The sequence below is a fragment of the Impatiens glandulifera genome, chromosome 7, assembly GCF_907164915.1.
Source record: "Impatiens glandulifera chromosome 7, dImpGla2.1, whole genome shotgun sequence".
In the NCBI taxonomy this organism is placed as follows: domain Eukaryota; kingdom Viridiplantae; phylum Streptophyta; class Magnoliopsida; order Ericales; family Balsaminaceae; genus Impatiens; species Impatiens glandulifera.
Genome location: NC_061868.1, coordinates 1409227 through 1434918, shown reverse-complemented (window position 1 = coordinate 1434918; position 25692 = coordinate 1409227). Strand labels below are relative to the sequence as shown.

Here is a 25692-nt window from a genome sequence, read left to right as displayed (position 1 = left end):
TAATTCACTCTTAACCTCCCCTTTAAATTATTTTGAATTAAAAATTTACAATATTATTAAAAATTAATAATATTATTATAAATTACGATAGTTAAAATTTTCACGTTTAAAATTATGTTTACATAATGAAATTAATATCAAAATATATTAAAAAAAAGAATACTTGAAAGTTTAGTTTAAAATATATTCGAAGAAAAAAATAAATCTATTAAGATTGGTTAATTCATTAATCACCAATTAACCAGATATGTCTCAATTTTAAAAATTTCATAAATAACAATAGTTTCAGTATGGGTATAATATATTTACCAAACAATTTTGGTATACTCAAAAATCGATATTTTTAATATTTTGCGGTAGATATTTTTCCTATACCGAAAATATCCGTAATTTTTCTTCCTAAATTTGATTATATATAAAAGTTTTATATTTTTTAAAATTATTATATATATATATATATATATATTTGTTTTTTTAGGATAGTATAAAATTGAACAAAATAACTAGAAAAATTATCTTCTTTATTTTATAGAAAAAATATATACAACTATAATCACCAGCCATAAACATCCCTAATATAATAATAATTTTATTTATTTCTTTAGTATTTTAAATAGTTAATTCAAATTTTATTTGATACATAATCAATAAAAAAAAATTAAGTATGATTAATATTATTGTAAATGATAATTAGTTTAACTTTTACTTATATACAATGTAAATAAGGGAAAATCATTGATTTACCATCTCGAAAATGATATTAACTCAACATTTAGAGATTTAATAGAATTTTCAATTATGTTGATTGGAATTGAAAGATTATGTATTTGTAGTTTTTTTTTATAAAAGATTAATTTAATTATTATATTATTGTTGAAGATTTTAATTAAATAAAGAGGTCTATATTTCTTTTTGGGCTATTTTAGCCCATCAGTGCTACCATCTTCATGGGCAACAATGACTATAAAAAAAAAGGCTTTACTAATATAATATAAGTAAAACCGAACACAACGGTTGTTTTTTTGAGATTAAACCGTAAAATCGTTCATGATTAAAATTTTAATGTTTAATGTTTTCCAAAATTTTGGCATGAATGAAAATCAACATTCTTACAACAAATTTACCTTAAAATTAAAGTCGTCGAGATCTGCGAAGAAACGACATCAAACAATACAAACACAACCGACTATTCAAAACAAAGGATAGTGGAAAGTGAGAATTCTGGTCATTCTTACAGCAAAAATTTAACTACATAACATACCTATATCTAGCACGATTCTACAAACATGATTTCATGAAACTGCAAATTAGTGAGTTTGTGCCACATCCTTCAATAACTAACCAGCAGTAGAAACAGGAACAGCCTCAACTAGCCTTGCAAAATAAAATTGTGTAGTGATTAAGCCTTTCTTCCTTATTTTCCATCCTACCTTCTTCAATGCTGCTTCAACATCAGCCTCTGAATGAAGATAAGCCCTAGTTGCCTTAGAAGGTCCAGGGAACAATTCTCCAATCCTTTTCAACAAAGCATAATAATACGTTTTTGGTGCAAAGCTTAGGATTAACCGATTCTCTGCTAATGAAGCAAGATGAGCAATCATTCCGTCTGCTTTGTTTTGTGGATAGTGTATTAATACATCCAAACACACCACTGTGTCATATTTCCCATCTAAGCTCTCCAAATCCTTCACTTGAAATTTTGGAAGAACCGGAGCTACTGAAAGACTGTCTTGGCTGCTGTCTACAAGCTCCTCTTTTGCCTAAACAACATTTAGCAATTAAGAGTTGTTTGGAATTAGCTTATTTGCATCAATCGATAAACAAACCAAAATAGTACAAGTAGTGTAATTTGTTGGTATAAGTTAATCAAAAATGAATAGTACATGCAATAAAAACCTCAAAAAAACAATATCTCAAAGAAGAAAGAAAGTTCGAATAAAACACAAAATGTCCACATCGAGGTTCAAACCAAATCAAGGAAAATACAGAGCAAAGGTCAAGCCTGTTACAATAAGATTTGGAAAAAAGGGGGATAAAGTAAATAAGCATTCAACAAGCCTCACACTCGTCAGCCAATCGAACATAGAGACGTAAGAATCCACAAGTCATAAGGTGAATGAAAATCCCATCAGAATAAAGCTTGACCATGTTAAAAAATATACATAAGTGATTGAGAATCATTCTACAAATCTGGACTAGGGACTTGTTTGATGTAGTTTATTTTATCCAAATAATCTTCAATCTAACAATTCAAATTATAAATAAAAGTACCCTTAAGTCAATTCAAAGTCATTAGAAGTTAAGGGCAGAAACTCGTTAGAGTAGCTCAAGTGGAAAGAGTCTTTCTTGCCTAAAAGAACAAATGTCTCAAATTCGATTCCAACTAAAAACGCCTTCAATTGAAATGGGGAGGTCGATCTAGCTTATTCGAGAGTATCGGGATTTTTATAAAAGGAATATCAAACAGGATATTTCACAAACAAACTCTAGGTGTACAACTAAAATTGGGTTCTTTAGTTTATTCATGGTGAGCTCTCCACTAGAATCAATGAGAAAGAAATCTAGTTTTCCTCCACTCAAAATAACCCACTTTGCTCTTACTTTTACCTTCAAACCTAACATGGTTAAGACTTTTCATAATTGACATTACCCATGTCTAATAAAGTCCTATCTTCAGTTGAATTTAAGGTTTGTTGGTTGTCAATCATAAACACAGCCATTACAGCTCAGTCCAGAAACATAAAGAAGAGAATTGAAAGGACAATAGTTAATTCCTCACCTTTCTTTCAGCTTCAGCAACCATAGCAGCCGAAATATCACTAGACAAAACAACGGCGCCAAGCTTAGCAAGCGGAATTGACAACGAACCAGTTCCACATCCAGCGTCACACACAGTTACACCTTGTAAAGACCCTTCATCAGTCAACATCATAATAGTATTCTCGACAGTCTTCGAATGACCTAAACGTATATCAAGTTGAACTCTGTTCACATCATCAGTCTCCCCATATATCTTCTTCCATCTCTGAAACCCAGTATTATTGAAATACTCTTTCACTACCTCCTTATCCCCACCACCGACTTCCTCCGCCTGAAGTTGCCGACGCTTCTCTGGATCTGATAGGGACAAAATTGCGGCTAGTGCGGCCACGGAACCTCCACCAACAACCGCTAGAGTTGTTCCGTCCAACGGAACAGCGGCGGCGACGTCTGTGACTGCGGAAATCGTTAAGGGTCTGCGTTTTGGATAGTTTAGCTTGGATTGAGAGAATTTAGGGTATGAATTGTGGGTTTCGCGAAAGTATATTTGGGAAGATAGAGACGATGAGCACGCCATTGACATTTCTTACGGTCTCCCGCCGGCGAGGAGAGTGAATAGAGGAATTCCATTTGTATATATATAAAAATAAAAATCACTTCTTTGAGAAGATATGATAATGCAATCCAGGATATGGATAGAAATGGTGGTCACTAGCGATTCAGGCGGACCCACATCTGTTTATATTCTGGTAAATAATAAATTCTCATTTTATTAAGAAGGAAAATAATTTGTTCAGAATTTATTAATATATAACTATAAAAAAAAAAATTTTATGTAACTAAAATAAAACATAAGTGTTAGAGGAGGGATGACATGACATATAATAAAAAAAAAATTAAAAAAAATAAAAATTAAAAAAATAAAGTAAGAAAAGAAATAAAAGTGAGAAATTATTTTATTTTTTCAGTTCTTTAAAGAGAAATAGTCACAAGGACGGATCCATATAGGGGTTTGAGTGGGCTGAAGTTCATTCTGAAAAAATTTATTTTTTTTACAATTAAAATGTGACATTAACTCCTAATTTAAAAAAAATTAATAGAATTCACTATTTTATTTATTTAATTATTAAAACAAATGGTAAAACTTATCTTTATTTATCCGTTTTATCCAAAAAAAAAAATTCGTTTTTTATTTTAGCCCACTTTAATTTTTTTTTAAACTCATCCCACCGAATCCTGAGTCGTCTCTGATCACAATAAACTATATACATTTTGTATTTTGTTTGTTTGATATTACTATTATTATTATAACACGGTAGATTTTGTGAAAAGTTTTTAGTCCGGATAAAATCTAATCGGAGCTAAAAATGGCCTATATGTTGGCCACCAAAAGTCTCACTTTGAATCTTATTTGCTAGTTCTTTGTATTATTGTCCTTTCCATTTTCTATTTATATGGTTTTTGGACTCAAAAAGAAGAATGTGATTGAATAAGAAGAATGGAAGGAATGGAATAAAATAGATTTAGTTTAGCACCATGCGTTTCGAAATGAGATAGGAACAAGATGAGTGTCCAATTTTGAAACTCCAAATGAGTGATTGATCATCGAGATTTATAAATCTTCCTAATGATGTCTTCTTTCAAGCTTTTCTAATGATGTCTTTAAATGATGAACTCCTCTTAAGCATATATCTTCAAACTTTGTTCATAAATGAGGTTCTCCCAAGTCATGGAGGCATAAATCCTAAACTTAGCCTTTGGTCATCATAACCTTAAATCTAGTTATCTACCTCAATCTTAATCAATGATCATCATAATAGTAGCAAAGTATAAAGAGAACAATTATATCAAATGCAATCATAATTCATGTTCTCAATTAATCATACACATCAACTTAGAATACCCAATCAATTAAGCATACTTCAAGTAGCAATTGAAGTCTCAATTCATATAATCAATCTAGGCAAGCAATTATCATGAATGTTAGAATATGAAAAAAATTATTGTATTGAATGTTATTAGGTCTATTATATGGACATTACATTGAGTTTATAAGGAATATAATATAATATAATAATAAGTTTATCATAATTTATATATATATATATATATATATATATATATATTCTAGCAATGAATAATCATCAATTTCATACACTTATAACTATTAAGCACATTCATGAATCAAGATTCATAAGATCATAGCATGCATTAATGTTTATCGTATCATCAATATCATCTCATCTAAGTGAGCACAATCCTATCAATCAATCAATCTTATCATTTGAATTTCACTTAGGCACAAATCAATTCAATTTCAAAAGAAAAGTTCAAAATAAACCAAATGTGATTAAATAACCTTATTCAGTTTGGGAGTTTGATTCTCATAATGTATAACTTGGAATTTAATCCTGAACATGATAAGATATCAAGTTTACTTTATTTATTTAATTAAAATCAAAGTGTTTAGAACATGTAAAAATGAAAGTAACCAAAATCATTTTTAAGAAAACTTCTAAAAAACAGTTTTTGATTAGACTTCTAAATCACTTTTCTAAATCTACATTGATGTCTTAAGTATCATTTGAAAGATTCTCAACTTAAAATGAATTGATTTAAGTAGGTTTTGGACTTTTACAAAAGTGAACAACAGGCTGCCCAAGAATAGGGTTGCAACCTGTTTTGTTCATTTTTTAAATCTCTTTGGATCCAAATGCCAAAATGCTTTTCATGGTCCAAAACATAACCTAATTATGAGGTCTACAATAAAATTAAGAAAACTCAAGCTCAAAAGAATTTCTAAATAGAATTGCAAATCAAGGCATAAACTATTTTCTGAACATCCGAGTGAACGGTTTCAAAACACGAAAGTTGCTAAGAAGAGATTTTTCTAAATTTAGGTTTAGATTGGAAATTTTAGTTCTTAATCATTTAAAAACTATTCCTATTTCAAGGGAGTCTAAGAGATTCTGAAATTTCAGATTTTAGAATCTATCAAACCTTTTGTTTTCACCAAACTCTTCCAATCTATCTAGATTTTCACACAATCCTAAACAACAAACTCAACTTTCACAGACTTTCAGTTGATTTGAACAAATAAATCAAAAGTTAAACAAGAATCAAACATAATTTAATCATCTTTCAAAGCCAAATTAATTATCATTAGTATACCAATAATACATCAATTAGAAAAACTAGGAATTCTCAAAATTCTTCCCAAATCCTATACATGATTTAGGTTATCCTAGCATAATTTGATACAAGAACTTAAATGAGACCTAGTTTAGGATTATCTGATTCAATATGCTCCACTTTCCTTTTCATCTTCCTCTTTTCTCTTTATGTTTCCTTCTTCAGCCCTTCAATCTTGGGGAATTTTACGAAATGACCCTAATAATTACATTTTTTGGAAAATGAGATAAAGTTTGCAAAAATGACATTTTCTGCTTGTCGAATGATGAAAACACCATTTCGCGTTGACGAGCTAACCTAATAATGTAAGAGTTTTGCCCGCACTAGAATTGAGAATAATGAATATGCCATATATATATATATATATATATATAAAAGTAATTTAAACCAAAATAAATATATAAGTAATTTGAAACAAATTGATGTATAATGACATATTTCAAAGTTAGTTAAATATATTGAGAACCTTATATATATTACCCCTTTAATTTGTCATCATTATTTAATCCAAATTGTCTTGTTTAGATTTATTTTTTTTGTTTAATCGATATATTATCAAAGATGGTATGTAATTATAGAATGTTGAGCTCTTGAGAGTAAATAGTTTAAATAAATAAATACTGACAACAAATAATGTGTAGAGTATAAATAAAGTAAATGTTGAGTGTCCTACCCACCTTTAAAAAAATCCCAAACAACTCACTTTTCCATTCTTTTTCTCAAACTATTCACATTCTCTCTCTACATAATTAATTAACCCATTAATTAACACTATCTCTTGTCCCATTAATTAACCCCTTTCTTTCTAAACTCATTAATTAATTTTCTCTCTAAACTATTAATTAACTTAATAATTAATTTCTTTTATCTCAATCAAGTAATTAAAATATATTATATAAATATTAAAATAAAATAACACATATATTTTATTTTTATTTAAATTTATAAATATAATATATATAATATATAATTAAAACTAAACATACTAAAATATAAACTAAAATATTATACACTAAAATAAAATAAATTACATAAATGTTAAAATAAAATATTATACACTAAAATAGAATAAATTACATAAACGTTAAAATAATACATATTTTATCTTTGTAATTCAATTTTATTTCTACAACATTGGTTTTATCTTTTTAATGACTTGTCATCTAATTTTTGAGTTAGATAAATCATATTAACTTTTATAGCGATTTGTCAATTCAATATTATATTTATAGTGATTTGTTAATCAAATTTTTTATATAATTAATATAAACTTTTAAGTTAATTTTTCAATTCAATTTTTTAATCTTATATTTATAGTGAATTGTTAATCTAACTTTTGTCAATCTTATATTTATAGTGACTTGTCAATCAAACTTTTAAGATTTATATCAACTTTTATAGTGACATGTCAATCCAACTTTTGTCAATTTTATCTTTATAGTGATTTGTGAATTCAACTTTTAAGATTCATATCAACTTTTATAGTGATTTGCTAATCCAACTTTTCTCAATCTTATCTTTATAGTGATTTGTCAATTCAATTTTTGAGTTGATAATTCATATAACTTTTAAGTGATGTGAATTCAAATAATTAATGTTAGTGCTAAATTTTTGTATAAATAACTACTCATAGTATTGAGAATTCAAATAGATTCACAAGGTTAGATTTTTTAAGTTATGTTAGTTTGAGTTTTTTGTATTTATAATTTATAATTAATACTTTATTTTTATTTGTGACAAATGGATAATTCTCTCAACGAAGTTGAAAGATCAAATGAAATATACAACTTAAGTAGTGTTGATGTTGATCAAAATCAAAATCATGAAAATGAGTTAGAAAGTGATGAATCTGAATGCGATGAAATACACAATATAGAGCAAGATGACTTAAATCATAGCACTAACAATGATGAACATATTCCAACTGCTCCTTGGTTTGAAAATGAAGAAATTAATGTTAATTTAGGTAATTGTTCAAACATCGGTCCACTCAATTATAATTTATTTGAAAGTCAATCTTTTACAGATAAACAATATGCAATAAGTGCGGTAAAAGAATATCACATACAAAGTTCTAGAAATTTTCATGTTGTGAAAAGTGATACAACACGATATGAGGCATCATGTATTGTGAAAGATTGTCCATGAAGAATTCAAGTGATGAAATCAAATAAATATGGGTTGTTTGTAACCACTAAAGTACTACTTGATGAACGCACTTGTTTATTAATGACAATAGAACGAGATCATAAGAAACTAACGTCTAGATGATTGCAGATGTAATAAAACTACAAGTAAATATATTGAATAATTTATATTACTTATAAATTTATTTATTTTATGTCATATTATAAATTATTTTCCTATATTTATGCCATGTTACATATAGTTCTTATTTAAAAGTAAGCAACATCCGAAATCAAATTACATCTATGTACAACTATCATGTTAGTTACAAGAAAGCATGGATCGGAAAGCACAAGGCAATATTAGATGTTTATGGAGATTAGATGACTTCTTACGCTAAACTTTCTACATTTTTTAGTGCTTTGATGCATTTTAATCCAAGCACAATTGCTTTCATTGATGCTGAAGCTCATGGTACAATGTGTGCAAACGTATTTGGTGGGGATTTAAACCAATGATTGACGGGTGGCACATGCTCCGCCTGTTATTAACATCGATGGTACTTTTCTAAAAAGAAAATACAATTGAAAATTATTGATTGCAATGGGTTCTGATTCAAATAATCAACAATATCCCATTGCATATGCCTTAGTTCATGAAGAGACGACCGCCAATTGGTCTTGGTTTCTACATCATCTCCGACTATATGTTTGTCAAAATAGAAAGGGTGTATGCATTATTTCTGACCGACGTGCAGGAATTATTGAAGTCATGAAAATGGTAGAAAGTGGTTTCACCCATGAGTGGGGTATACATCGATTTTATTTGTTGCATTTACGCAATAATTTATGTTCAACTTTTCCAGACGTATATTTGAAGATGCTCTGTTGGATGGCCGAAAGTACTTCTTAGGTATGAAAATTCGAAGCAGCAATGACACAAATTAAGGAGATTAATCTTGATGCCGAAATATAGTTGCGAAAGATTCCACTAGAAATGTGAGAGTTTGTGGACGATGCGGACAAGAAGGATATACAAGACGGAGTTCGCGATGTACTGAACGTGATTAATATTTATTATGAATTTTGTTTTATTGTAATGTTTTTGTTATGTATTTTATTGTGATGTAATGTTTATGTAATGTATTTTATTTCAAGTTCCGTTTATGTAATGCATTCTATTTTATTTTAATTTATAATAGTTATTTAAATTATTTAATTTAGTGTATTTAATTTTAACTATATATATTATATTTATAAATTTAAATAAAAATAAAATATATGTGTTATTTTATTTTAATATTTATATAATATATTTTAATTAATTAATTGAGATAAAAAAAGATTAATTAATAGTTTAGAGAGAGATGATATTAATTAATAGTTACAAGAGAGAGTTAATTAATGAGTTTAGAGAGGGAGAGAGGTGTGTTAATTAATGGGTTAAGAGAGAGTTAATTAATGAATTTAGAGAGGGAGAGAGGTGTGTTAATTAATGGGTTAAGAGAGATAAAGTAAGTTAATTAATTAATGAGCTAATTAATAATATAGAGAGAGAAGGTGTGTAGTTTGGAAAAATGAATGAAAATGTTGTTAGTTTGAGAAATTTTTTTGAAAGGTGGGTAGGACCGGAACGGGTTCAAGTAATTGCATTAATTCCAATGAAGATGGAGAGATAATTCTATATTCTCCCTCAAGTTGGGTAGTAGATGTTGAAAGTGCACAACTTGCCACATAGTTCCTCAAAATTCAATTTGGGAAGAACTTTGATGAGTGTGTCAGCCACCTGATTGCGTGATATAATGTAAAGGGTATAATAAACCCTTTATTGATGTTCTTAGAAATGAAGTGACGATCAATTTCTTTAGTTCTATCATGATGAACCAGATTCTTTGTAATACTGATTGCAACTTGGTTGTCATACATCATTTGAATAGGTTAATCAGGAAGAAATCATAACTCTTCAAGGATATGATGTATCCAAACTCCTTTACAAACTATGAGTGCAAGAGAACGATACTCAACTTCGGCACTACGTCGAGCGACAACAAATTGTTTATTGTTTCTCCATGTGACGAGGTTGTCCAATACAAATGAACAATATCTAGAGGTAGATTTTCTGTCAGTGATGTCCTCGGCCCAATCGACATCGGTAAACACACTAATTGATTTGTCATTTTTACTTGTGAATAGAAGGCCTTTTCTCGAGAAACCTTTTAGGTATCTTAAGATCCTAAAAACTGCGTTCATATGATCTTCGGAAGGTCGATTCATGAATTGGCTAACAATACTCACTATGAAGCCAATATCGGGACGAGTGTGAGATCAGTATAGGAGTCGTCCCATGAGTCGCTGGTATCTTTGTCAGTTGGAGTATCGTCGTTGTTATTTCCAAGTTTGTGAACTGAATCCATGGGGGTGTCGACAGACCTACATCCAAGCATGCCGGTTTTTTTAGAAGGTCTATGATATACATTTTTGAGATAATGAGATCCCCTTCTTTGATTGAGCAACTTCCATTCCTAGAAAAAATTTGAGGGGTCCGAGATCTTTGGTGTCGAATCGACTACTAATGAACTTTTTCAAATTTTGAATCTCTTTTTCATCGTCCCTGGTTATAATGATGTCATCAATGTAGAAAATGAGGATTGTGGTCTTTTTATTCGGAGCAATATTGACAAACATAGTGTGGTCGACTTGGCATTCAGAGAAGATATTCTCGATGATGGAGATTGAGAAAATTATGAACCATGCCCCTTGGTGATTGTTTGAGACCATATAGAGATTTATGGAGCTGACAAACTCCGTTAGGTGAAACACTAATACCAGGAGACACATTAATGTAGACTTCTTCTTCAATGTCTCCATTTAGAAAATCATTTTTTACGTCGAGTTGGTGTAGTTCCCAATCTTTGTTAGCTGTTAGAAATAAAAGTATTTGGATGGTGTTGAGTTTGGCAACATGCGCAAAGGTTTCTAAGTAATCTATCCCATATGAATGGGAAAATCCTTTGGCGACTAGACGAGTTTTGTACCTTTTAATCGATCCGTCTAAGTTATGTTTCATCTTGAAGATCCATTTACATCCGATGAATTTCTTTCCTTTTGGAAGCTCACAAAGGGACCACGTATGTTTTTTTATAAGTGCCTCAATTTCCTCATTGACGACACATTTCCATTCTGGTTGTTCAAAGACTTCATGAATGGATGTAGGTATTTTCACGTTGTCGTAGTCGGCAATGCATGTATGGTATCACTCCGATAAACAAATTTCAAGATTGGGTGATTTGTGAATGACCTAACACTTTCTTGAGAGCAATGGGTAAGTCAATAGAAGAAATATCATGATTAACTATCGTACTTGAAATTTCTATTGGACTCGGTCCTGAGGAGGATTATGAACGGGTGCAAGTTGTGCTCTTCGTCGAATGTAGACTTTTAGCTCTTTTTCTGAAGGAGGTGGATGTGAGATTGGTGAAGAAGTGGTTGTGGGTTCGGTTGTAACTTAGATTAGAGATGATATTGTGGTTTCAATTACAGATTCAGATACATGTATGAATGTATGTGATGTTGGTGAAGAAATGATTGTAAGTTCGGATGTAACTTAGATTGAAGATGATATTGTGGTTTTAGGTACATATTCGGGTACATATATGAAGGTACAAAGAATGATGTTTTGGGGAGGACCATCATATTGAATATTGTTGAGGTTCTCCCCTCAACATGGTGGTAAAGGGCTAATCTTCAAAGAATGAGTCTAGGGCTGAAAATGAGACGAGCTGCTCGTGAGCTGCTCGCGAGTAGCTCGGTCAAACTCGAGCTTGAGCATGCTCGAGCTCGACTCGTTATATAATCGAGCCGAGTTCGAGTAGTTATATACTCGGCTCGAGTACTCGACGAGCTACTCGAATATATATAATTTATATTAATATATTTTATATTTAATTTATATTTTATATTTTATATATATTTTTTAATTTATATTTTATATTTTATATTTTATATTTTATATTTATAATATAAAAAATTGTAATACTTTAATTAAATATAAAATATGTTTAGATTGGTGGAAAATGAATAGACTACAATATCCAGTGTTATCAAAAATGGCCGCTGATATTTTAGCTATTCCAGTAAGTTCGGTAGCTTCCGAAGCAACATTTAGTGCTGGGACGAGGGTCATTGATTCTTATCGTTCATCACTTTCCCCAGAGACGGTGCAAGTTCTTCTATGTGGAGGAGATTGGCTTCGACATTTGCATGGAGTGAAAAAAAATACGAGGGTAAGTGAAATTTAATATTTTTTTATTTTACGTTAACATATATTATTATTTGAACATTAATTTAACTATATATTGTTTTTTTCAGAGAGATAAAACTTATCAAGAAATTTGTCTTCCGGAATCCAAATAAGGTGTTATTTTTTAGTTTGGACTTTGGAAGTTTGGATTAAGTAAGTTTGGACTTTGGAATGTTGGGAACTTTGGAGTTTTGATTAAGTAAGTTTGGTTGTTTTATGTTGGACTAATTTAATATATTGTATGTTTGGACTTTGGATTTTAGATATTTTTAGTTAGAATGGTTATGTTTTAAGTTGAATGTTTTAATGTGTAATGTTGTGTGTTCTATTTGATTTTGATGGAATGTTTATGTTTTAGGTGAAATGAATAATTCTATATGTTTATTCATTTTGTTGTGATCTTTTGATATATTGAAAGTGTGAAACTATTTAGTTGATATGTTTTAATTTTGTATGTTTCGAGTCGAGTTCGAGCTCGAGCTCGAGCTATAAATCGAACTAATCGAGTCGAGCTCGAGCCGAGCTCTTGAGCTCGGTAAAATTCAAGCTAATCGAGTCGAGTTCGAGTCGAGCTCAAGTACTTGTTTTGAGTTCGAGTTTGAGCTCGAGCTCGAGCTTTAATTTTGATACTCGATCGAGCTCGAGCTCGAGTTCGAGCCGTTGAAATTTTTTCGAGCTCGACTCGACTCGTTTTCAGCCCTAAATGAGACATCCATGGAGTAGAAAGTCATTTTAGAGTAAGGACAGTAGCATTTGTACTCTTTCTGATTTGGTGAGTTCCCTAGAAATATACATTTTATAGCTCGAGGGCCGAGTTTGTCCCGATTGTAGTTATGAGTGTGGACAAAAGATGTGCATCCAAATTTTTTTACGGGAGTGTGTTTGGATGCGATTTTATAATCAGGAAATATTTTTAAGAGAATTTCAATTGGATTTTGGAGTTGAAGAATGTGTGATGTCATACGGTTAATGAGGTAGGCAGCAATGGATATGGCATCTCCCCAATATATTTTGGGAGCATTTGAATCGATTAGAAGAGATCGAGTTACCTCAAGTAGATGACGGTTTTTTTAGGCTACGGCATTTTGTTGGGGAGTATCAACACAAGAGCTTAGATGAATGATGCTCTTTGATTTTAGAAAGTCGTCGAGGTTTGAAAAAAAGAATTCACGTCCGTTATTGGTTTTGAAAGCTTTGATGGAGAATTGGAATTGATTTTGGATTAAGATGAAGAAGTCTTTGAAAATTTGACAAACTTCAAAATTTTCCTTCATTAGGAAGAGTCAAGTGAGACGTGTGATCGTCGATAAAGATCACAAACCAACGTTTACCATTTAAAGTTTTAGTGCGGGCAGGTCCCTGCACGTCAATATGAATTAATGAGAATGATTTAGATTATTTATATGCAACACTTATGTAAAATGATTGAGTATGTTCGACAAATTGGTAAGTGTCACAATGAAAAAAGTGGTGGTTTCATTGATAAATAAGTTCGGAAGTATTTTAGCCAAATACAAAAAGTTGAGATGTCCAAGTCTACGATGCCAAAACATTATTTTGGCACGTTTGTTTGAGAGAAAAGTTGAATAACCTGAAACCTTCTCTATATGTGGGTAATGTTGCAAGATGTAGAGTCCCGAACACAACTTAGCATTTTCAATCATCCTCCCCGTTCATGTATTCTGAAATTCACAACTATTTGGATATAATTTAATTGGTAAGACATTTTAAATCCTGACAAATCTTTCTAATTGACAATAGATTGTAGTCAAGATTTGGAACATAAAGAACATCTTTAAAACAAATGTTAGGTGTTACGTAAGCTGATCCAGTTACTAGAACTTTTGCGGATGCACCGTTAGCCACACGAACGATGGATAAATGATTTTGTATATAAAAATTATGTAGCAGAGATACATTCCCCGTCATTTGCTCCGATGCCCCTAAATCGACAATCCAATCTTTTGGGTTACATGTACCTAAGTGAACGTTAAACGATTTGGGGCAGCTGAAATTGATTGTGTCGCCAAAGTGAGTTGCGGAGAAGATGTTGTCGAGGGGATGAAGTGTTGATGACATTTTTTAACTTCAGCGAGTGACTTTGAATCGTTGGAATATCGTTGGATATTGATGACAGTGAGTTGACTTTGAATCGTTAGAGTGTCGCTGAATATTTGATGACAACGAGATATATTTGAATCGCCGAAGTGTCGCTGAATGAAAGTGAAAAATAAAAATTTTTTGGACAGAAATTTATCGAGACACCAATAGAATGTTGAGCTCTTGAGAGTAAAGAGTGATAATATTATTTACATATGACTTATGATTACATAAGAGATATGTGATATATAAAATACATTGAGTGTAAATAAAACAAAAATTGATAATAAATAATGTATAAAGTATAAAAAAAAAGGTTCATAAGTAATATGTAGAGTATAAGAAAAGCAATGTTAGTACAAGTCAATTGCATCCATTCCAAAGAAGGAAAGATAATTCTAAAATAATTTTTGTCTTGCATTCATTTAACACTAAAAACTCATAAATATAATTTTAACTTATATTAAGGGTAAAAATTTGAACTCATAATCATTAAAACATTAGAGTTATGAGTTTTCAAAATTAGATTATTTATATTATAAATTAGTTTACTAAAAATGTTTTTTATTTAGATAAAAGTATTTTAAAAGAAAAAAGTCATACACAAAATTTTAAAATGATAATAAAATCGAAAAAATTTCCTAAAGAATGTGAGAGATCATATTAATAACTTTAATACTTCGAAAGTCATATTAATAATTAATTTTAACTAACGATACCAACAAGGAATTAAAAAATGTTATAAATGAGGGGTTAGAAGTAATTTAAAGTTATAAATGAGGGATTAAAAGCAATTTAATAAGTATAAAGTTGAAGAAAATGGATAAGATAACTTTTGTCTGCTTTATCAAAAGATTCCATCTTTGGCTGTCGTGATTGAGCTAACACTACAAAACAATCCACCCAGAAAGTTCGTTTTCCACATCGGTCACTTGATTCCAATCTTCTTCACTGCAACCCATCAACAAATCCGTGACACTGAATAAAGTAGTCTGTTAGTGGGATATTCTTGTATCTTAATCGAATCATTTACTCGACCCAAATGATTTCTCTTCCTATTTGATTCAATTTTAATCACAATCAAGCTCGGTCAAAGTTCGCCGCTTCAAAATGGCGATTGTTACTTCATTGCTGTTCCTGATAGCGATTGTTCTTCAGACTGTGGAATCAAAGTACATGGAATATGATACTTCGGCTGAAATTGTTCCTGGGAAGTTAAATGTCCACTTAGTTGCTCATTCTCACGATGATGTCGGATGGTTGAAGACAGTTGATCAGTACTATGTTGGCACCAACGGAACAATTCAGGTTCTTCTCTATCCACCCATCTTACTGTCTCTTTCATTCTCCATTTTCTGATGATGCTTTACATTTGTGCAGGCGGCATGTGTTCAAGATATTTTGGATTCCTTAATCCCAGCTTTGTTGGCTGATAAGAATAGGAAATTCATATATGTTGAGCAGGCAGGCAATTTTTTATATGGGTTTTTGTTTTCTTCTATATTTACTTGCAATTAATCAAACACTTTAGAAAGATTCTGCATAGGAGTTGACATTGGAATTCGAATAGTTCAGGCGTTTTTCCAGCGTTGGTGGAGGCAACAGAGCCAGGCAATTCAAAGCATAACGAAACAATTTATCAGTTCGGGGCAGTTAGAATTTATGTATGGAGTTATCAAAGATCTTACCTTATTCTTTTGTTATGTTATTGATATAATTGATGGGATTAATGATAATAGTACTGGAAAATGTATAGAATTCTGTAATTTCTAAGTGGTGAGATTGTTGGTTGCAGAAATGGTGGAATGTGTATGCATGATGAGGCGGCTCCTCATTATATTGACATGATAGATCAGACAACACTTGGACATAGGTTTATAAAACAAGAGTTTGATTTAGCTCCGAGAATTGGTTGGCAGATTGATCCGTTTGGGCATTCTGCTGTTCAAGCTTACCTTTTGGGAGCCGAGGTTGTGTTTTAGTGTTTCTTCTTTTGATGTTTTTATTACTAGTTTTGATGGGTACGTTTCATTTTTATATAGGTTGGCTTTGATTCTCTGTTCTTTGGGAGGATAGATTACCAGGATAGAGCCAAACGTTATGTTGATAAGAGTCTGGAAGTTGTCTGGCAAGGTTCTAAAAGCCTTGGCTCATCTGCACAGGTCAGTAACTTATAGATTTTTTTTGAAAATCAAAATTAGTGATCACTCGAGATTTTTTATCTATCCAATTTCCAATCCCAAGCACAGGAGTCAATTTTTGTAAGAGTTTGAACTTTTCCCCAATTTTGGCTTTGAATTGCACAATTTGTATTCAATTCCTTCCAAATTTCACAGATAGCAACTGCAATTGAACATTTGAGGATGTTTGAAAAAAGCCCTTTGTCATTTATCTTCTTAATAACTCATTCCTTAACACTACTCCAGTTTACAGGGATAACCTTATTTCCTCATTCACTTGTTGAGTCTTTCCCAAATGGATTTTGATAATGTACAAGCAAATTGTTTTTGGTTCAATTATGCATAATGGGTAAGATTCATCCGGAATAACCTTGAATTAGCTAATTTTGTCCATTGTCATTTAGCCTCCCATGGAAAGCTATTCACTCAATAAACTGAAATTTTGAGGCAATTTTACTTGACCAAACCACTTTCCAACATTTTAGGTCAGCAACTTATAGGTTTTTTCAACATTTCGTTTGTTGGTAGATATTTGCTGGCGCGTTCCCTTCAAATTATGAACCTCCAAGTGGTTTCTACTATGAAGTAAATGATGGTTCTCGTGATATTCGCATTGTCCAGGTAAAATCTTTGAAATAAACAATGACTGGTTCTACTATAACTTTTTCTTTTTATGGTTTATGAGCGTTTATGAATATGTTTTCTTGTAGGATGATATCGATTTGTTTGATTATAATGTCCAAAAACAAGTTGATGATTTTGTTGCTGCTGCTTTAGCACAAGTAAGTTGGGTTAGTTCATTGATTTGCTGCTTAAAACACATCTATATGAGGCTTAGTATTTCTTTTTATTTTATTTTGTGCTATAGGCTAACATAACTCGCACAAATCATATCATGTGGACAATGGGAACCGATTTCCAATACCAATACGCTACCACGTGGTTCCGGAATATGGACAAGCTAATTCACTATGTTAATCAGGTGAGTATTTTACAGAATTATACTTTATTATCTTAATTATTCAAAATTGTGCCAATTTTTGTTTAAAAGAAAAGATGCGTATAGGATGGACGTATCAATGCACTATATTCAACTCCTTCAATATACACAGATGCAAAACACGCAGCGAATGAATATTGGCCACTAAAGACTGATGACTACTTTCCGTGAGTTAGATCTCGAAAAACATTATGAACAATTGGCCCCATTTGGAAATACTTATAATTTTTTGATCCTGATGAGAAACAACCAATAAATTTGAAACTTTTCAAACGTATTGTATCAGAATCCAATCCAAATGGGGCCAAATCTTGTATATCTGCAGGAAGTTTATAGCTCGTTTACGTTTTACCAGGTATGCAGACCGCGTAAATGCTTATTGGACCGGGTATTTCACTAGCAGGCCTGGTCTAAAAGGTTATGTTAGGGTTATGAGTGCCTACTACTTGGTATGAAATAACTGATTTTGGTATTTTTATTTTTATTTTGGACCAATGTAGATTATTTATTTTGGTTTCCTATATAATAGGCTGCAAGACAATTAGAGTTCTTTATAGGAAGAAGTAAAACTAAATCAGCTACAGACAGTTTGGCTGATGCATTGGCGATTGCACAACATCATGATGCTGTTAGCGGTACTTCCAAGCAGCATGTGGCCAATGATTATTCAAAGCGGCTTTATATTGGTTATAAAGAGGTGGAAATTTTTACACAATTTATTTCTTATATAGAATCTTGATATTAACTGTATGTTGTTTTGTTATAAGGCCAAGGAAGTTGTTGCAGCTTCATTTGCTCGTCTAACGGAGTCAGCACCAAGATCTGGTTACAAGGCTTTGGCTACTGAATTTCAAGAGGTAAATTTAGAAAGGATAAACTAATCTATTGTTAGAAAGGATAAATTTTGAGTTTTAATTTAGATCTGGTTACATTGTTATGATATCATCTACTTTCTCGTCTCAGTGTCCTCTTCTGAATATAAGTTATTGTCCTGCAACTGAGGTTAATATATCTCATGGAAAAAAATTGGTAAGTATAAATTCTGTCACTGTCTTGATATTTGTAATAACTTCCTTTTGAATATATTTGGGTAATTGAATAGCCTTTTTGTATGTAGACTGTTGTGGTCTATAATCCTCTTGGCTGGAAAAGAGAGGATATTGTCAAGATCCCAGTAAGTTCAGTTCAAACCTTTATGTTCAAAATTACCATAAACTTTATTTCTTTAGAAAGATGAAAACATCCATCGCCCACGGATTATTGTACCTTCTTTTTGGACTTTTTTTTTTCACTAGGAGTTATGACTTGAACTGCAGGTTATCAGTGATAATGTCATTGTTCAAGATTCTACCGGAAAAGAAGTTGAATCACAGTTTGTACCTCTAGTCAATACTGCTTTGCGATTGAGAAACTATTATGCGGCTGCTTATGTTGGAGAATCTCCGAGTGTAACGCCAAAATACTGGCTTGCGTTTAAAGCCACAGTTCCTCCTCTCGGCTTCAACACATACACGATCACAAGTTCTAAAGGGACATGTCGGTTTTCTATCTAGTTCTATTGGTAATATTTATTCAAAGATTGTGAACCTTAAAAAAACAATCATTTTTTTCTTCTGTTTGTAACTATGCAGCAACTCGTTTAGCAAAGAAAAAACCTTACAAGTTAATCGGAAGTCAGAACGAAACGGTAGAAGTAGGACCCGGAGCTCTTAAACTTGTTTATTCAGCTGATGGAGGACTTTCTCAGTATATAAATAAAGAAACATTGGTATGTCCTTCGAGAACGAGTTTGAATCTGAGACTATTTTCATGATATATTTATGTTTGTCGAAATTCTTATAGGTGAATGAAACTATTAAACAATCTTACAAATTTTATTCTTCCTATGATGGAAGCCAAGATCATGAATACTTTCAGGTATCTAAATCTTGTTATTTTTTTCTTTCTAGAAATACGTTTATACAATTTTTGTTGTTGTTGAAGGCTTCGGGAGCATATGTATTCAGACCAAATGGTACATATCCTGTCTTGGAAAAGAAGAAGGTATTTGTTATGTTTGCATTAAATCATGATGTAAAAATAATTTCATCCAGAAAAAAAGGTATACCAATAATGAAACAAAAAATGACAATATTATTTGAATCATGATTAAAAATAATTTGTATATCAAATGAAGTAAAAAAAAATCACACTATAATCTTGATCCCGGTCTATAAATTCTATTATACTAGATGGAAAAAAAAGAACACTTTCAATTTTAACTTTTGGCGATTTTTCAATTGGATCGGAATTGTGACATAAACCAGCTTTCAAAATAGGCTCAATTAAGCAGCATTTAGTTTTTGCTATGGTGCCTAAAAGCATTGATGCAGTGACTAGTGAGCTATTCCAAACTGCAGATCTCACTTAATGTTTATCGAGGACCCTTATACGATGAAGTTCACCAACGGATAAATTCATGGATTTATCAGGTTTCTAACCTTCCCTTCTCAAACCATCTTTGGAATCAACTACTTGATCACTGATTTGTTGTCAAATCTTCTAAAGCTTATTGTTGCACCTAAAACAGATTACAAGAGTGTACAAGGACAAGGATCATGCTGAATTTGAGTTTACGGTAGTTTTCTCAAGACTAGATATTTCTGGCTTTCACATGTTTCTTTTAATAATATATCGAGATTGCAGGTTGGTCCTATACCTATTGATGACGGAATTGGTAAAGAAGTTGCAACTCAGATCTCAACTACGCTGAAAACCAATAAAATATTTTACACAGACTCTAGTGGACGTGATTTCATGAAACGGGTATGATTTGATCTCTCTTTCTTCTTCTATATCCACCATCTTCCTAAATATGGAACATGTTTATTGAATGCAGGTTCGGGATTACAGAGCTGATTGGACCATTAAAGTAGATCAACCTATTGCCGGAAACTATTATCCTGTAAGAATAAAGAATTAATAATTTATGGAAAATTAAAATCTTTGTATCAATACTTATAAATGACATAGCAATCTTCAATCTTCAGATAAACCTTGGTATTTACTCAAAAGATGACAACAATGAATTGTCGATTTTGGTGGATAGATCTGTTGGGGGTTCTAGCATTGAGGATGGGCAATTGGAGTTGATGCTTCATAGGTATCAAATGAGATTCAGAATTAGTTGCAGTTTTAGTTTTTTCGAGTTTGATTTCAAATGGGCTTTGTGTTTCTATGCAGGAGGTTGTTACATGATGATTCTAGAGGTGTAGCAGAGGCACTTAATGAAACGGTCTGCGCTCTCGATGAATGTTATGGCTTGACTGTAAGAACACGTCTATATAGTCCATCAGCCTTTTGACATTCTGAAACACAAAAGTGTCCAATTTCAACTTAATTTTGCATAACCCACAAGTGAAAAGAGTCTGGTGTTGATGGTTTATTGATTTTTGGTTGAATAAGTGAAAATGCGTTTGAAGGTTTATTGATTTTTGGTTTATGCAAGTAGAGTCACACCTTTTATGCCAAGAAATTCATCTGCATACAAAAGTGTTTACATATGAAGTTGTTGTCAGTATCAGTTACTAGCATTTTTTTGGTTAGGTTCAAGGAAAATATTATGCAAGAATTGACCCTCTTGGTGGAGGAGCAGCTAAGTGGCGTAGGTCTTATGGTCAAGAGCTTTATTCTCCACTTCTTCTAGCCTTTGCAGAGCAGGTGTGATAAAGAACCGTTTATATTTATTTTATTTATTTTTCTGAATCATCGTGACTATTTGCAGGATGGTAATAAAGGTATAGATCTTCAAAAACCTATATTTTCAGGCTTCGAATCATCCTATAGTTTGCCCGAGAATGTTGCGCTAATTACCCTTCAGGTCATCTCTTTTTGCATATCGTCGTGAAAAAAATTGTCAATTTGCAGTATTTATTAAAATGCCAGCTTTGAAGTAATAGGAACTTGAAGATGAAAAGGTTCTCCTCCGCTTGGCACACTTATACGAGGTTTTTTAACCACATTGACAATTTCTTACGGGTATTCCTTTGAAGGACACATGTATATATTTTTTCTTATATCATTTGTATCTGCTTTGTAGGTTGGCGAGGACAAGGATCTCTCAGTCAAGGCAACCGTAGAACTTAAAAACTTGTTTCAAGGAAGACAGGTGAAATCGTATTAACTCCCTTGAAGCTTTTTTTATGTAGGATTTTTTTGTGAAATAATCTGATGTTTTAGAAGAAGAAAAACTTAATTGATTTAAAAGTGGTTTATTTGTGTTAAATGCCTAAAACATAGTTCATTCTTTATATTTAAAATGTTGTAAAAAAAATAATTGTTTGAGAAAATTCAAATAATCAACTAAATACCATTTCTCTACTTTTCTAAAAATATTTATTATATACTTTTATCCTTAACGTTTTACCCAAATAACTCAATTTTCAAATAACCTACTGAATACAAAAAGTAAAGTAATGGGATAAAGGGTTATTTGGCTTATTTTCTTGTATATATTCTCATTGTTTGCTCATGTTTCTTCTTCTTCTAGATAAGTGATGTGAAAGAGATGAGTTTATCGGGCAATCAAGAAAGGGATGAAATGTTAAAGAATAGATTAGTTTGGAAAGTAGAAGGTTCTAAAGATGGCAATGTCGGAATATCAAGAGGAAGCCCCTTAGATTCGGAGGAGCTTGTGGTTGAACTTTATCCCATGGAGATCCGAACATTTCTTGTTGACCTTGATCATCGTGAAGAGCCAGGGATAGCTGTGAAGTAAGTGTAAGTATCTCTTAGATTATTGATTCTTAATTTTATAGTACTGATAATAGTTTTTGGAATATGGTTTAGGTAGTTGGCGGTTTTTCAGTTCATCAGTCTTCCCACGCTAATAAGAGATTATCTCGGTTTTCCTCAATTTGACACAAAAAAATGAGTGGTGACTTTTTTAATAGCCGTTTTTTAGTGTGTTTGTTCAGTAAGAATGTAGTGAGACTGAATGTTTCTGTTCTTTTTAATCAAATGAGTTTGTTGAAATGGGTAAAATCTCTTTCAGAAGTTAAGATGATATACTGAATTACATGAACAAAGCCTATCAAAATTGCATTTCTCGGGATTGAACCTAAAGAATTATATCAAAATCTGAAAAAAAAAATTCGACCACTACATGTTATAAAAATTGTAGAAAGTTAGTACGATATCAAATTTTAACTTAAAACGTTCAGAAAGGACATGATTCAATGAATCTTCGTTCCATTAATCCATGATGTTCTAATTTGGAAGAAGATGGCAGTTATTTTCTTCCATCTGCAGAGCCTGCGTTGAAAGTTCAGACTGTTGATTATTAAGTAAGTAATACTTCCTTATTATGAGGCAAAGCATTAGGTTCCAAATGGTAAGAACTTTCAGGAATGCCATAGAGTTGGATTCCAGGAACCCTAAACGATGGAATTCGATGAGAAAAGCTATGAATCTCCGCCTTTGTAACTACACGGGTGAGATCATAGCCATTGTTCTTCACCCTTTGAAAAAACGTCAAACAACCTTTAACCTCCGCCAATTTTGCCACCATTATTCCACTTCCTTCAGATAATGACGAAAGAATCTCCACTATTTCGTATCGACAGTTTTTATAATCTTGAAGATTCCAATTTTGCTTCCAATTCTTATACATTCCCCATATTTCACCTTTCATCGGGTAAATCCTGTAAACAGACTTTATTGTGCTGAATTGACATCTTACCAAATGGGAGAATCGCGATATTTTTAGGGTTTTGTTGTTCCCACTAGCCGAATACATACCACAAGCGATCGGAACACTTTCCTCATTCCAGGTCATTTCGTGATCAAGAATCGCTTCGTGTTCTAAAAATGTTACATCTACTTGATTACCCGAATTCGAATTCGTGTTTATTCTTACATACCGTCGAGGCATTGAATCTTTCCCTTGATAAATCGCCCAAACCTCACCTTTAACAAGGCTTTTCTGCGACGATCTTGAATCTGCCGATCTTTGGCCATTAAGATTTGGAACCGGGATAGTTAACTGTTCTACAACGCTTTCAGGTTCAGCGGCATTCTCAAGCTCAAGCTGGATCATGCCATCAACCACTCCACAAATTTCTCCACCTTTAAATCTAAAAGCCGGGATCTTGTGCGAAAACAAGTACTGTTCACTGGGGGAGATGTGACTATCACCATCGGATATTCTCTCGAAAACGCTCATAAAACCGTCTACTTTAGACAAACAGGCAACGTCTACACCTAAATATCTCGAGTAATCATACAGGATTTCGACAAATTTGAACTTGCAACTTTTTATAGCTTCCGGGTTATACGACCATTCATTAAGGTCCCATCTTTCGTAAATAGCCCATATTTCACCTTTTTTCGGGTATATTTCAAACTGTTCTTCCGTCGGTCCTTGTTCCCACAAGCATTTACACAAAAAAGTTTTCGAATCACATATATCACCCGTGGTTTCGGGATCCAGACAGAAGGATCCACAGGCGACGGGCAAACCAGCATCACACCATCTTCGCTCGTCATTCGTTACAGGAATTGGTTTCAACCAGGCAACATGGATAGAAGATTTCGAAACCATACTGATTTTAGCATATTGGTTGTTATTATAACGAGTTGCCCATATTTGACCCGTCGCAAAAAGCTCTATTCTTCTGTCATTTTCGAAATCGTAGAAATCCTGTTGGAGATTCTTCTTTACTGTAACTTCTTCTACTCCTCCAGTATGAACTAGCTCTAAATTTAATGGAATGACAACATCCTGAAGTGCTATTTTCGCGTGTTTACCACCTGATAACTGGTTCCTAGACGACGAAGCTTGTTGATCGCATAATTCAAGACCAGCCCAACTAGCTTCCCGTTTGAAATTAAACTCCAATCTCCTTTTAGCATCAGAAAGAACCAAAAAAGCATCTTGTATATATTTAATAGCCAATTCAGTTCCTGGGAATTTGTTCTTGATAGGAAACAACTGACTGTTAAGTTTGTCATAGCGAAATTTGATGTCTTCAGAACTTGAAGAGGGCATAAGTCGAAGAATCCAATAGTAATCGATGTCATAACCAGGGATCTTATTCTCAGAAGCTGACAGAACATCGCAAACAGTAAGCATTGAATTGATTTGATCAAGTCCTGGAAAAAGCTTTTGGGCATGAAGTAATCTCTCCCTAGCATTGATATAATCATGACTGCAAATCATCTTCTCAGCTGCTTCCTTCTCTTTTAGGGCTTCCGTTTTGTTATAATACATCTCTACTGGTCTTCTACCTTACAATAAAGCAGTTAAATATAACAATGGCTTCTTCCCAAGTACAAATAAGTAGAATCGATTAGAAAATTGATATTTGGCGACAGAGATTGAGAGCGAAATGGTTCGAGTTCGATCCAAATCGACTCATAGAAACAAGGATTTGAACTACAATAACCCAAATTGAAATGCGGTCATTCCAGATAACAAAGGTAACACTTTTAACCTAATCTTGAAAAAGAAGAATACCTATTCTGTGGCACCTCCGGTTGATCTTTGAAGGAGGAAATTTTGGGCTTCTTACATTTCCCCATAGCCAGAGCTTTGCATGTGCACTGCTTAGTGTGTGTATTTTCCTTATCTTTTTGAGTATTTAGTATAGATTTTTTTTCTTCTAAATGTTATAAAAAATGTATTTAAAGCACAATAAATCAAACATTTACAAGAAAAATAATAAAAAAAAAAAAAAAATAAAAAAATTGAAAAACTTATCTATAAATAAAAAAAATATATATATATGTTTAAAAAATCAATAAATTTTAAATAAATATATTATATTTTTTTGAGGAAATAGACTAACTGGAGGGAGGTGGGCTGCCCTATCCCAGAGCTTGGTGGACTTATTCCAGATAGGAGTGTTCACCGAATTCGAATTTCATTTTCGATTTTTGAATCGAATTTCAAACCAATTTGAATTCAAATACGGTTTTCAAATTGGTTTTCGAGTTGGGATATCAACTCGAAAACCAAACTGAAATTCATTTATTATTATTTTTTATATTATATAT

The 25692-nt window shown here is 32.1% G+C and overlaps 3 protein-coding genes across 4 annotated transcripts; 1 reads left to right on the top strand and 2 right to left on the bottom strand.

Annotated features, from left to right (window-relative positions):
- Window positions 1-1163: 1163 nt before the first annotated feature.
- On the bottom strand, window positions 1164-3383 carry LOC124945977 (magnesium protoporphyrin IX methyltransferase, chloroplastic-like). The gene is made up of 2 exons (XM_047486520.1): window positions 2780-3383; window positions 1164-1760 (listed from the first exon to the last, which is right to left on the bottom strand). Exons 1-2 carry the CDS (start codon window positions 3341-3343, stop codon window positions 1338-1340), a joined length of 987 nt encoding a protein of 328 aa, XP_047342476.1. The 5' UTR covers window positions 3344-3383; the 3' UTR covers window positions 1164-1337.
- An 11982-nt stretch (window positions 3384-15365) lies between these two features.
- On the top strand, window positions 15366-22571 carry LOC124945431 (probable alpha-mannosidase At5g13980). Of its 2 annotated transcripts, none has more exons than XM_047485874.1 (29): window positions 15366-15786; window positions 15859-15942; window positions 16054-16142; window positions 16274-16448; window positions 16521-16640; window positions 17187-17279; window positions 17369-17440; window positions 17527-17640; window positions 17725-17825; window positions 18014-18107; window positions 18188-18355; window positions 18426-18515; window positions 18622-18687; window positions 18776-18832; window positions 18975-19194; window positions 19293-19426; window positions 19501-19575; window positions 19642-19701; window positions 20058-20129; window positions 20228-20275; window positions 20344-20463; window positions 20537-20602; window positions 20688-20800; window positions 20881-20965; window positions 21244-21357; window positions 21422-21517; window positions 21597-21644; window positions 21737-21805; window positions 22187-22571. In XM_047485874.1, exons 1-29 carry the CDS (start codon window positions 15589-15591, stop codon window positions 22412-22414), a joined length of 3069 nt encoding a protein of 1022 aa, XP_047341830.1. In that variant the 5' UTR covers window positions 15366-15588; the 3' UTR covers window positions 22415-22571. The 2 variants fall into 2 exon arrangements, with proteins under 2 accessions (XP_047341830.1, XP_047341829.1); XM_047485873.1 differs by having other exon boundaries at window positions 15368-15786; window positions 19290-19426.
- Window positions 22572-22603: 32 nt separating this feature from the next.
- Window positions 22604-25279, bottom strand: LOC124945432. The gene is made up of 2 exons (XM_047485875.1): window positions 25154-25279; window positions 22604-24920 (listed from the first exon to the last, which is right to left on the bottom strand). Exons 1-2 carry the CDS (start codon window positions 25216-25218, stop codon window positions 22979-22981), a joined length of 2007 nt encoding a protein of 668 aa, XP_047341831.1. The 5' UTR covers window positions 25219-25279; the 3' UTR covers window positions 22604-22978.
- Between the last annotated feature and the right edge of the window lie 413 nt (window positions 25280-25692).

Coding starts and splice junctions, on each gene's coding strand:
- LOC124945977 (XM_047486520.1), bottom strand. CDS start 3,343: ATGTCAATGGCGTGCTCATCGTCTCTATCTTCCCAAATATACTTTCGC. Junction 1,761..2,779: donor TTGCTGAAGCTGAAAGAAAG/GTGAGGAATTAA, acceptor AATGTTGTTTAG/GCAAAAGAGGAGCTTGTAGA.
- LOC124945431 (XM_047485873.1), top strand. CDS start 15,589: ATGGCGATTGTTACTTCATTGCTGTTCCTGATAGCGATTGTTCTTCAG. Junction 17,826..18,013: donor AAGACTGATGACTACTTTCC/GTGAGTTAGATC, acceptor ACGTTTTACCAG/GTATGCAGACCGCGTAAATG. Junction 20,130..20,227: donor TAAATTCATGGATTTATCAG/GTTTCTAACCTT, acceptor CACCTAAAACAG/ATTACAAGAGTGTACAAGGA.
- LOC124945432 (XM_047485875.1), bottom strand. CDS start 25,218: ATGGGGAAATGTAAGAAGCCCAAAATTTCCTCCTTCAAAGATCAACCG. Junction 24,921..25,153: donor CCGGAGGTGCCACAGAATAG/GTATTCTTCTTT, acceptor ATTGTAAGGTAG/AAGACCAGTAGAGATGTATT.